We start from the raw sequence: 12,487 nt of genomic DNA on the forward strand, positions 1-12,487 counted from the left end.
TAATTTTAACCATGCAGAAAAAACACCAAGCTTGCATTTCTTTTAAGGACTGTTCTCCGCAAAACAGGAATATTGCACTTCATTTGGGATTTTGACAGTATCTGCTCATTACTGATAAAACTATGATTTATCATCACTTCCAGGCATGATGAGCTTTCAGGCATATGCACTCCCCTCTTCCTTCACGGTCATGTGAAGATTGGCTAATTGGAAATAGATGGGGGGGATTGAGAGCTGAGCATTCATGTTAAAAGCCTAAACTCTGGTTAATAACTATGGATTATTGAAATAAATTTTGCTTAATTTTTTTTAAAGTTGGCTTGTTTCAGTAAACCATTGTTTTTCTGGACCACAATTGATCTGGTCCAGACATAATGCTTAACTGCAGTTAGCTAAAAATGGAAGTGAAAGCTTTCAATCTCCCAGAGAAGGAGAGAGAATGAGTGTGTGGGATGAAGGCTTGCCCAGGCTTTTCTGAATGTAACAAAAAAAACCACAGTTGTAGCCAATGTCAGTCCTACTCAAAGTAAACCCATTGAAATCAAAGGACAAGTTATTTTTTAATCGTTCTACACCGAGTAGGACAAATACCACCATTTATCATTACCAATACACCTTTTGACTTCAATATCTTGAGGAATTAACCTTACAAAGGTTAGCTGTGAATTTAATTGTTAGAAAAATCAACCTGTAAACTTTAAAGCAAAGCATATTATTAGAGCATACAGGTGGTGTAGTAGGCAAATGTATTCCCTGCTTCTTACGATTAGCTATTTCCAAGGATTTTTATTTTTAGGTAAAATATTCCCCCCGCTCGGTGAAAATGTTTGTAGTCAGATGATAGGGTGCACTGGACATAGAACAAAAGTAAGTGTAAGCAGAACTATCTGTACACACACACACACACACACACACACACACACACTGAGATGGTTTAAGTTTTAATAGTAGCTGTACCTGAATGTATCTCCTGTCCTGTCCCAAAAATAAAGAAAGTTATCTTGATCTTGAAATATCAGGTCCCCTGTATTGAAATAAAAATCTTCCTTCTTAAACACGTCACATAGTAATTTCTTTTCTGTGTCTCTCTTATTTCCAGCATAGCCAAAGAATGGATTCTTTGAGTGTACTTTGGATATTAAGAGGCCAGGCTCACCTGCGTGTAAAATTGTGGAGAAGAAGACAGATGCAAGTTAGCTCAGCACAATCTGTAATTATTTACCAAGCTGTCTAAAGCTATCAAAAGGACAGAATGCCTCTTGAAGCATCGTAGCAAAAAGTGTTTGTGTGTATGCGAGTTTCTCTTGCGTTGCCTCTCTTGTCAATCCAAAGTGATCACAAAATGCTGACCAAAGAAGCATGTCGGTTCACTCTAAAAGATCCTAAGAAAAATATAAAGGCGGCTTTATTCTAAATTATTATACTATGGCCATGATAAATCAAAAGCAGACTGTAGTCAGCATACAAACTCAAGACTTCTCAAGAAAGAAAATATGATGCCACCCATGTACAGAATCCAACTGGACTAGGAGTTAAATCTCACTTTAACACTGGTGATGGGATAACATCCTCTACCAGACCTGAGTGCAGCAGAATAACTTAGGGAGCAGAGAGAATGCTATTTTGGAGAACTCTGGGAGAATGGTTCTGTCACCTGGCATTTAATAACTGAAGCAGGTGCTTCATTCTGCCTACTGGTAGGGCAGGCCATGCCAGAACTCTTCACATCCAGATGTACTGCAATTTGATAACAAACTATGTCTCTGATATATTTGGCCAAAAAAATGGGGGGGGGGGTATTCGGAGAGAAATAGAACTTAAGAGGGACTGCTTAGCTCTAAACCAATGTGGTTTTAAGGCCTCATTTGGGTTGAAAAAATAATAATTCTGGGCCATTTAGAAAAACTGAAGTCTCTTTCCGCATACAGGAGTTTGAACCTCAACATTTCGACACTCAAATTTCAGGGCCTGCTACCTTGGTCTTCACATAACTGAGCATGTTCTTGCAGTGTTTTTTTTTTCGGGGGGGGGGGGGAGAGGGAGGAAATAGGTCAGAGTGGATATTATAGACATGGATTTCCCAAGATCAGGTTGTGTATATTAAGCAAAATCAACATACAAAAAGGAAATTCCAATCTAGCCTTTAAAAACCACTCTATTTTTTCTAGAAAAAGGTCAAGTGGAAGCGTGATGAGATTGCTTTCCTGTGGTCTCATTATTTTCCTTAAATATGTATTAAAGAAGAAATAACAAAGAATCCCAAATAAACTGAAACAATATGAGCTATAAGCTTGTTAGAATTAAATCATTGTAAATATGTAAATAACGTACAAATAAAAAGAAACAAAATTGTTTCACAATCTGGCCACCAGATGACAGCAGTGGCTTGGGGTTATCTGATCCTAAGCTATGCATTTTAAAATTCTGGAGACTTTTCTAGCAAGTACAATAGCAACCTCTCTAAGTATGAATAAAGAGTAAGGCTTTCTATCAGAGCAACTGTTAAGAATTTGCATTGCTGACAGCATGGAAACTGTGACAGGCTTGGCGAAGTACTCAACGCTAGGGTCTCATAAGCACATTCAGTTGTGATGCCATCTTCGCTGGAAGTAAACTCATGTAACACAGTGGTTGTAATATAACTGAGTTACACATGGACTCCACTAATGCTTTTCTAGTTTATTAAGTTCAACAAGCAATGTGACCACAACGTTTTACCAGAACTCCACAGTGTTTTTCTGATGTTTCAAATCTGTCAATTTCTGTCTCCTTGTGCTACGGAGCAGCACTTACCGTATTTTTCCGTCTATAAGACGCCCCCATATATAAGACCCCCACCTATTTTTGGGGACTTAATTTTAAGAAGATGAGGGGAGATGGCCCAAAGTTGGCCCTCCATGCAGCTGCAGGCAGAAAACACTCCCTAGACTGTTTCCCGCGCACAGCGGCATCGGGTGGAAGTTGTGATCCCGTCAACTGGCTAGTTGGCGAGTGCGCCACTTCTCCCCCCCCCCATGCCACTATCCATGTATAGGATAACCTCAGTTTTTTGACATGATTTTTGAGTCAAAAAACCTCGTCTAATACACGGAAAAATTGGGTACAGAGGTGCCTCGGGTTACAGACGCTTCAGGTTACACATGCTTCAGGTTACAGACTTCACTAACCCAGAAATAGTTAGCGGGTTAAGAACTTTGCTTCAGGATGAGAACAGAAATTGTGCTCAGGCGGTGCAGCAGCAGCAGGAGGCCCCATTAGCTAAAGTGGTGCTTCAGGTTAAAAACAGTTTCAGGTTAAGAACGGACTTCCGGAACGAATTAAGTACTTAAGCCAAGGTACCACTGTATATAATTGTGTTGTAATGTCTATGTGCATCTCTGTGTACAAACAAGCCCTACACCTTTAGCAAAATCTGCCTGATAATATTTAGGTTTTTCTCAGCAATCCTTAAAAATTCAAGCGAAGATTCTCAGCATCCTGAATGATACAGCTTGGTCCAGGGATTCACAGCACAACAATGGCCAAGGTGGTTTCTCTCGATACGACTAAGGAACAGTGACTATGCCTGTTAAGAAACTGCAGTCCTATTAAAGTATGTGTTCTTGTTTTCATTTCAATTAGGCATCCAATACCTCTGGAGGATCTATTGCCATCAAAATTCAGGATAAAATCCTTACCTTTCTTAACTCTTTCACACCATCCGTGTTTGTTTCTGATTGGCTCTCCTTTTTGCAAATCGTACTTGATTAAGTCGAAAGGGAAAAAGAGCTTGAAGTAGAAAGAAAAATGGGATCAGTAATGTTTAGACAGTGACATCTTGTGGCAACATTCAATAATGTACATTAAATGAGTTGTGTGCTCTACTTAATGATTGTACTTACCTAAAAGTAAGCTTTTATGAAGATGCAACAAATACATTTTAATTGTAATATTCATATTGTAAACTACTCATAGTACTTTTGTTATTGTCTGTATATTTGTAAATAAATAAACATGGGGAATATTTAAAACCTTGGGCACCAATGCTGTGAAATGAAGTAATTTCATATACCACTTTCAAAAGTTCTAATGTGCTTACCAAGTTATACAAAATGCATTTCAAAACTTTCTCAAATGTCAGATTGTGAAATTCAAAAAATGTTAGAGGTAAATCAGGGGTGGGAAACCTGTGAGCCTTCAAACATTGCTGAACTACAAACCCGATCATTAGACCATAGCTGTCAACTTTTCCCTTTTCTTGTGAGGAATCCTATTCGGAATAAGGGAATTTCCCTTTAAAAAAGGGAAACGTTGACAGCTATGCATTAGACATGCTGGTTCAGTCTGAAAAGAGTTCAACAACATCTGGAGGGCCGCAGATTAGTCACCCCCGGAGTAAAGGAATAGATGAAATTGTGGCAGTCAAAGTATAGATCCACTAGCTGTAGAAAGCTGCATTCTCATGTTACATTTGCATGTGTTTCTAGACAACACAGTGAAGAGGCTCTTCAGAATATTACAAACGGTTATAAATAGTCAATGAGTCAAAGTATTCCTTCAATGACCACCTGTTGACTTGCTTCCCTCCTAGCTCAACAGGAAGGCCACTTTCAACCTACACAATTACACACACTATGAAAAGGGAGTCACCTTACAGTATCAACGACATACAATAAGATATATATGAATAAGTTTCAGATATAACATGCAACTTTGGATCCATGTTAATTTGCAGAATATCTTGAAAAATGTCCTGTTTCACAACTCATGCTAGAGTAAAACAAAACTAAATAAAAAAATGTTCTTCCATTTGCAGAAGAGGGTGTGCAATTTCCCCCCCTCACAAATGGAATCCTAACAACTGTTATAGAACTTCCCTCTCATAAAGGTAAAGGTAAAGGGACCCCTGACCACTAGGTCCAGTTGTGACCAACTCTGGGGTTGCGGTGCTCATCTTGCTTTATTGACCGAGGGAGCTGGCATACAGCTTCCGGGTCATGTGGCCAGCATGACTAAGCCGCTTCTGGCGAACCAGAGCAGCGCACAGAAACGCCGTTTACCTTCCCGCTGGAGCAGTACCTATTTATCTACTTGCACTGTGACGTGCTTTCGAACTCCTAGGTTGGCAGAAGCAGGGACCAAGCAACAGGAGTTCACCCCGTCGCAGGGATTCGAACCACTGACCTTCTGATCGGCAAGCCCTAGGTTCTGTGGTTTAGACCACAGCACCACCCGCGTCCCTCAAGAGTTACATAAATTATGTTAAATAAAATGACCTTGTCATGAATCTTTTTTTCTTTTTCACAATGAAAATCCAGTTAGGAATCAAGCTTCAGGAACATGTTTCAGATAACACAAAACTGTAGGATCACAGACATAAAACATGCTTTTCCAGATGTAAAAGCATAAACGTTTCCTAATTGTTTTGCTGTTAGTAAGTGGAAAAGTACCCCCCGCACAACACTGTGAAAACTTTTGGCTACCCACTTCCATTTAATAGTTGCTGTCCAGAAAGTTGCAGCTTGTACTTGTTATCCAACACCATCAAAAGAGGTTCTTCTGTGGTTGTGTGTGTGGAGGATCAAATGGAGAACAGCTTGGATAACACTTTAACAACTGTAACTCATCATGGCCTTCAGATGCTAGCAGTACATTTTTAAAAAAACTGAAGCTGAAGTCAATTCCTCCACAGCCAGACCCTCTTTCACCAGTGTGAGAACAGGGAAGGAGAGGATTGCTATCAAGGAAATTATATCTTCCAAGCAACAGCACACAGCAGCTTGAGCACTGAACAAATGTAGTTCTCCTGAAGCAGATATACCATCTGGGAAAAGACACCTGGATTCTCTTGTTGGATTTTCCCATTAACAAGGCATTGAAGAATGACCCAGTTCATCTCTTTGAATACAGCAGTGGGAGTTACTGGACTGGTTGGCATGCAGTGCTAAGCGTAGGGGTGGGAAATCTCTGCCCAGTGAGTTAAGATCGGTCCGCCAGGAGTCCAATTTAGCCCACAAGGCCATTTCCCCTAAAACACGCCTACTTGCCCATTAGCTGACATCACTGGTGATATCAGCTGATGGGCTGGAGGACAGGGTTAAATTCTGCATTGATTATGCACAGCTTGTTTTGGTTTATAGTTTACGGTTTGCCTCCATCCTCCAAGTGACCAGCCCTTTAGATATTTGAAGATGGCTATCATAACGCCTCTTGGTCTCCTCTTTTCTAGACGCAGCCCTTTTGTATAAGGCTTGGTTCTAAGACCCGTTATTATCTTGGTAGCCCAGGCTGGAAAGGGGTTAGTTTAATCTCCGGTTTGCTAGTAAAACTGAATTGCTGTGTAATAATAATAATAATAATAATAATAATAATAATAATAATAATAATAATAATTTATTTATACCCCGCCCATCTGGCTGGGCTTCCCCAGCCACTCTGGGCGGCTTCCCAAAAAAAAATATTAAAATACTGTAATACATCAGACATGATGCATAAAATATGATGCATGTCCAAAAAGTGTGTCACCAGGATGAAAAGTTTGGAAAGCTCTGCCTTAGGATCTCCCATCTTGGACTTCCGGGGAGGTGCCTCCGGTAATGGCTGAATTCCTCTGATCGGGAGGAATTTGCCCCGTGGGAATTTGGGTCTGTACCGCCACGGCGAAGGTGGAGACCTGTAAAAATCACAGGCGGGAGAAGCCTGTGAACATGGATTCGGTGGGCACCTTTTGCACCCTACTCGCGGGGAAACCCGGTTTCGGGGATCCGGAGCGACGTGGGGTGAGTGGCGCGGTGCTTCGAATTGTCTGCTTCTTCCACGGAGTGAAGCCACATAGCTGTTGCCGGAGAGCACTGACCTTTTCCTGTGGACAATTTGACTCTAAAGTAATTACCCGTGAGTAGAGCTGAAGTGGGGGAATTGGATTTTTAAACGTTTAATTTGGCATCGAAATGGGGAGGTTCAATACAGGAAGTCCGCCTCCCCTTTTGTAAATAAACTAAAGCAATGAGCCTGCAAGCTGAAGTCTTGGAAAGCCTTTTGTCAAAAGACCAAATCTCCATCGGCAAAGAACTAAACCCCCCCTTTGGAAACAGGAGAAGAGGGGGGGAAGTGGTGGACTGAATATGCCTGTAGGAGAGAGTCAAGAGAGTTATAATACCGCCGCTCAGACCCTGGAAACGGGCTGCTAGCAGGATCGATGTCTTTTGGAATGTTCATTGACAGCGTTTAGAACGTTCATTGACAGGTAGCTAAACAAGAGAATACATTGTTTCTACTGTCTCCGGCTGTTCTTTAAAAGTAACTGAAAACTGAAACTAACTTTGGATTAATGGAACATTGTTTAAAAGAGGACAGTACTGACTAATACAAATAGAAACTGTTTTCCCCTAGTGGAAGCTTTTGAAATTGGTTGCTCTACAGGAACTGGGCTAGGGGAATTTCCAGCTGCAAGATAAAGAATTGTGAGACTCTGGGATTGACCTTGAATCTCTTAAGTGTTATGGCAAATGGAAAGGAAAAAACAGACGGAATGTCGACAGAAGAGGCCTTAGCGGTCGTATTAGTGAAAATAAACGATTCGCTGGAACAGCTTCACAAGAAAACAGACGTGATAAATGTGAAAGTGGATGCTGCAAATATTAAAATAGACTTAATGGCAGAAAGTTTAATCTGGGACAAAAGGTGAATACCAATACAGAAACCATCCAGAAATTGATACAGGAATCTACTTTGACACGGCAAACTGCGGATGAAGTCAAGGAGAAAACCCTTGCTGCTGAATGTAAAGCAACACAACTGGAGAGAGAGAGAGTCCCATCCATACAAGGACAACTCGATGAACATAAGCTGACATTGGTTATGATTGAACTTAAAGAGAAACAGATGAATTTGAGCATCAGAGCCCTACCTGAGGAAAAGGAAAGCTTGACAGAGTTTCAGGAGGAGACAGGACTAACATCAGTTGAGAAAGAGAGGTATTTGGGGGTTAGTATGACCGCCAGAAATGTGAATTTATTCAAGGATAACTGTGAAGGACGTTGGATTGAAGAGAAGGGGGATTTGGAAATATGGACAAATCTGAAGTTGTTATTGTGGGGCCGAGTCGCTGTGGTGGGGATGAGGGTTGCTGTGTTGTCGGGGATGTTGCTTTTGTTTCAAACATTGCAAGCTTTGGATGGGATGGATTGTTTCAGGAGGTGGCAGAGGGATGTCTCTAGATTTGTTTGGCAGGGCAGGAAGCCTCAAGTAAAATTTAAGATATTGACGGATGCCAAAGAAGGAGGTGGACTTGCCCTGCCAGACCCCTAAACTTTGTTGTGAACCATCTGCTTTTTGCTGGCTGAGAGAATGGTTGCTTCTTGAAAGCACTGAAGTGTTGGATAATGGCAGATGAAGTTGATGGACTATATGGAATTGGCGGAAATGACTGCAAGATCCGAGACCAGGGAGAAGAGTCGGGGGAAGACGACTGGAAAAAGTATAAAGACTATTTATAGAAATATTGTAAAATTACTGAATGTTAGAAGAATGTTGGAATGAAGTTATATGGCTTTAGTAGAAATGTTATAAGGAATTAAGTATAAATAGATTAACAGAAAATTAAAGGAAAAAATAAGGCTAGAATGTGTTAAGATAATTATAGGATAGAAAACAGAGGAAGATGGAAAGGAATTGCTGAAACAATAAATAGAAGTGGAATACAAAAAGGGAGGTGTGAGGAGGTCGTTGGAAATAAGCGAATGAAAGATAAGATATTGAAAATGTTTGAGGTGTTTTTAAATTGTTTTTGTTTGTTTTTGTTTTGTTTTGTATGCAGTGTTTTTGTATTGTATTTGTATTGTTCTTTTTTTCTTTTTCTTTTTTGTTTGTTTGTAGTGTTGTGTTGAAACTGTTCGAAAAGTAATAAATATAATTTTTAAAATAATAATAATAATAATAATAATAATAATAATAATAAAAGGATCTCGCATCTCAACAAAATAATTTAACATTTCTTTAAGCTGAAAAACTAATATTTTGGAAACAATGTAGGTGTTATGTACTGAGGTTCTCACCCTGGGCCAGCAGGGGGATACTGTAGATAGTTATGCAAATGAAGGATCAAAAGTGACGTTCAGTGATTGGATAGTTTTAGAAAGTTGTTACAGTAACAAGGTACTGGAGCTCTATATAAGCAGGCTGACTGAGCCCTTCAGCTCCGTTCAGTTCTGGCCTCAGAATAAAAAAGAGCTGTTTGAAGAATCGCTGTGTCGTCTGATATGTTCGCCCACAACTTAACAGTAAATAAAAAAGAAAAAGAACCGTTTCTTGCATTATCCACAGGATGCGGTAAAACTGCAGTGTTTTATTTGGTTGAAATATAATACTTATTAGAAACTCAAGAAGTCCAAGACCCAAATGATACAGCTGTCACTGAAGTCTTTTAAGTACCCTCTGCTACTAATAATGTCCAACAGACAACAAAATCAAATAACTAATATTTTAATTCATAGAAAGCCTCAGCTGGCATAAAATAACACTCCCAGATGGGAACTGACTAACCCACTAATTGAAAAACTAAGGAAATAATTATTCCTGTTTCTGCTTTAGTTGACGGGAAAAGGAAATGTAGCATGACTAAACTATGCTACCAGGATATTTGGTTTGAAGAAAAGAGAGTTGCACCATCCAATGGGCTTGGGAAAGAGAAATGTTTATTCTTTGGCTCAATTTTTCTCTATTTCTGGTGTTCTGGTGCTCATATAACCAAAACTGCACCATCTATAAACAATAGGAGGGTTACGAAGCAGCATGGTAAACATCTAGGAAGTATGTGTCTACTCAGAAGTAAGGCCCCCATTGAGATCCCAGGTTAGTGTATTTAGAATAGCAGCTGAAGGGGAGAATGTCTCAAAACCAGCCTAATGCAAACTGAGCATGCTCAGTGGCCAAGGAATGATGACTAACTGGGGTGGAGGGCAAATAGAAAACTAGAGTGGGGAGAAAGAATGGAATGGAGTGGCTAGAAGCGTGAACAGCAGCACTCCACACTGCAACACTTCATTGTAGATCTCACTTGTGTTTTCCCAGCACACAGGAACTACTACAGTTTAAAGCCACAGCCATTTCTGTGGTTTGGAACAAATGAGCTCCCTTAAGACTAAACTGGTTAAGGAAGGTCAAAGGGTCGCGGGGATTCGAACCGCCGACCTTCTGATCGGCAAGTCCTAGGCTCTGTGGTTTAACCCACAGCGCCACCCGCGTCCCAATGTTAAAGGTAAATTTCCCTAAAAAACCAGAAGTGTTTCTTCTGGGTATTACTGGCATTGACATTCCCAAGGGAATAAGAAAATTCTTTTTATATGCAACTGCGGCCGCAAGAGTGCTCATTGCGACATATTAGAAAAATGACAAACTCCCTACCAGAGTCGAATGGTTATTCAAATTAACAAAATACGCAGAATTAGCCTCCCTTTCGGAAAGAGAGAAACCCAGACAAGAGTTCATTCTAGAATGGGATAATTTCAAAAATTATTTGAAAAATAGCTGTAACTTAAACACGGTAGTTGCCTTTGAATGATTTCTGTGAGTAATATATACAATGGAAAATGATATTGAAATAGAAAAGAGAATTTTTATAAATTAATAATTACAAATCAAAGCAAGATGTTTAATATAAAGGAAACATGGAGAGGACAGGAAGTCATGGGTTCGTGCAGAAAGCACATAGTTAAAACTGCATGTATAATTTGTGATATTTTTATTGGATTGATGATAGTGAAGATGACTAGGTGTTGTATATATATGGAAAATGAATAATAAAGCTTGAATACAGACTGGGGGAAAAGACTAAACTGGTTAACTTATATCAAGAGAAAGAGCAATACACTAATTTAACGTGAGGGGGGAAATATTGCTTCTTTTTTTGGAATGTAGAGAATTTAAATATTATGAATAATGTATGAGTTCTTATTTCAGCAAAAGTCTGGCAGCCTTATAAACTCTCAATTATTTTTTTTAAAAAAGCACAAAAATACAGACGTTTTAGAAGTGATCTTGCACATACTGGATTCAATGGGAATGAGTTGTCAACGATATGAGTTGGCTGCTACAATCCTTAGTTCAGAAATATCTATTTCGCTATTTAGCTTGTAATGCAATGCATCTCCATACAGGACTTTTCAGTACAAGTAAAAAATTACTGAACAAGCATGATTGTCCAGAATGCAGACTTCTCAAATTTCATTGTCAAGCTCTTAGACCATGTTTCTCAAGCCCTGCAATTACTTACACAGCTTGTCACTTACTACACAACAATACCCATTAACTGGGAAGAGATCCAAAATGAAAACTACATGAGTAACTGTTCAAAAGACTTGTAGTACTCAAGGAAGTCAAGACACTCAGAATGCTGAGCATGTTGCTGATTCAATCGGTATCTTCTTTTTAATTCCTTTGTGAGAAGGGGGAACACACAAAAAGTACTAAGAGCCTTCGATTGGACCAACATCCTTTGAGTGTGCAGTCTTTCTTGCTTCACAAAAATGAGACACTTTGTAAAAGAGGCCTCAGGAACTTCAATCCTTATGTTTTACCCACAACTAAAGTCATTCCAATATTAAGCCATTGCAGGATATATAAAAATCAATGTGTTTAATGGAAGAGTATGATTATATGATTGCTCCCTTTGAATGGAAGCAGGGGTCTAATTTTCTTCAAATCCTGCTTCCCTTTGCAACTCCCTGTTGTTGTTGCTGTTGTTTAGTCGTTTAGTCGTGTCCGACTCTTCGTGACCCCATAGACCAGAGCATGCCAGGCACTCCTGTCTTCCACTGCCTCCCGCAGTTTGGTCAAACTCATGCTGGTAGCTTCGAGAACACTGTCCAACCATCTCGTCCCCTTCTCCTTGTGCCCTCCATCTTTCCCAACATCAGGGTCTTTTCCAGGGAGTCTTCTCTTCTCATGAGGTGGCCAATGTATTGGAGTCTCAGCTTCAGAATCTGTCCTTCCAGTGAGCACTCAGGGCTGATTTCCTTAAGAATGGATAGGTTTGATCTTCTTGCAGTCCATGGGACTCTCAAGAGTCTCCTCCAGCACCATAATTCAAAAGCATCAATTCTTCGGCGATCAGCCTTCTTTATGGTCCAGCTCTCACTTCCATACATCACTATTGGGAAAATCATAGCTTTAACTATATGGACCTTCCCTGCTCCAGAGTTTGGGGGAACCCTCCAAAATAGTATGGTGAAATGAGAACTGAACAAGAAATGGGAGGAAATCATCTCCTTATTTTCATAGAAACATCTGCTGGACCAAGGAGCCTTCTGTTAATGGATTCGGACTTCTCATAGTTAATTTTTAACTCATCAGGCCAAGGCTGTGTCACCCACCTTAGATAGCTTATCCAGAAGAATACCATAGGTGATGGAATCAAACGTTGCTGGGAGAAGCAAGATAGTACATTGTGTGAGGGAGGGAATATTGACTTCAACATGTGATGTTATTCCTCGTTTGGTTGGCAATGCAA

The 12,487-nt window shown here is 40.0% G+C and overlaps 1 protein-coding gene across 4 annotated transcripts in view; it reads right to left on the reverse strand.

Moving 5' to 3' along the window:
• SLC27A6 (solute carrier family 27 member 6) overlaps positions 1 to 12,487 on the reverse strand; it is a 44,471-nt gene that overhangs the window by 9,570 nt on the left and 22,414 nt on the right. For all 4 annotated transcript variants that reach the window (XR_014013111.1, XR_014013112.1, XR_014013113.1 and 1 more), the window contains exons 6-7: positions 3,678 to 3,768; positions 958 to 1,156 (exon numbers count right to left, since the gene is read on the reverse strand). Coding sequence is in view for 1 of the 4 variants with exons in the window: in XM_081213712.1 (XP_081069838.1) it covers positions 958 to 1,156; positions 3,678 to 3,768 (290 nt within the window). In the remaining 3 variants the exon portion in view is untranslated. The remainder of the gene's footprint in view (positions 1 to 957; positions 1,157 to 3,677; positions 3,769 to 12,487) is intronic.

This window comes from Podarcis bocagei (assembly GCF_964188305.1).
Source record: "Podarcis bocagei genome assembly, chromosome: 11".
NCBI lineage: Eukaryota > Metazoa > Chordata > Lepidosauria > Squamata > Lacertidae > Podarcis > Podarcis bocagei.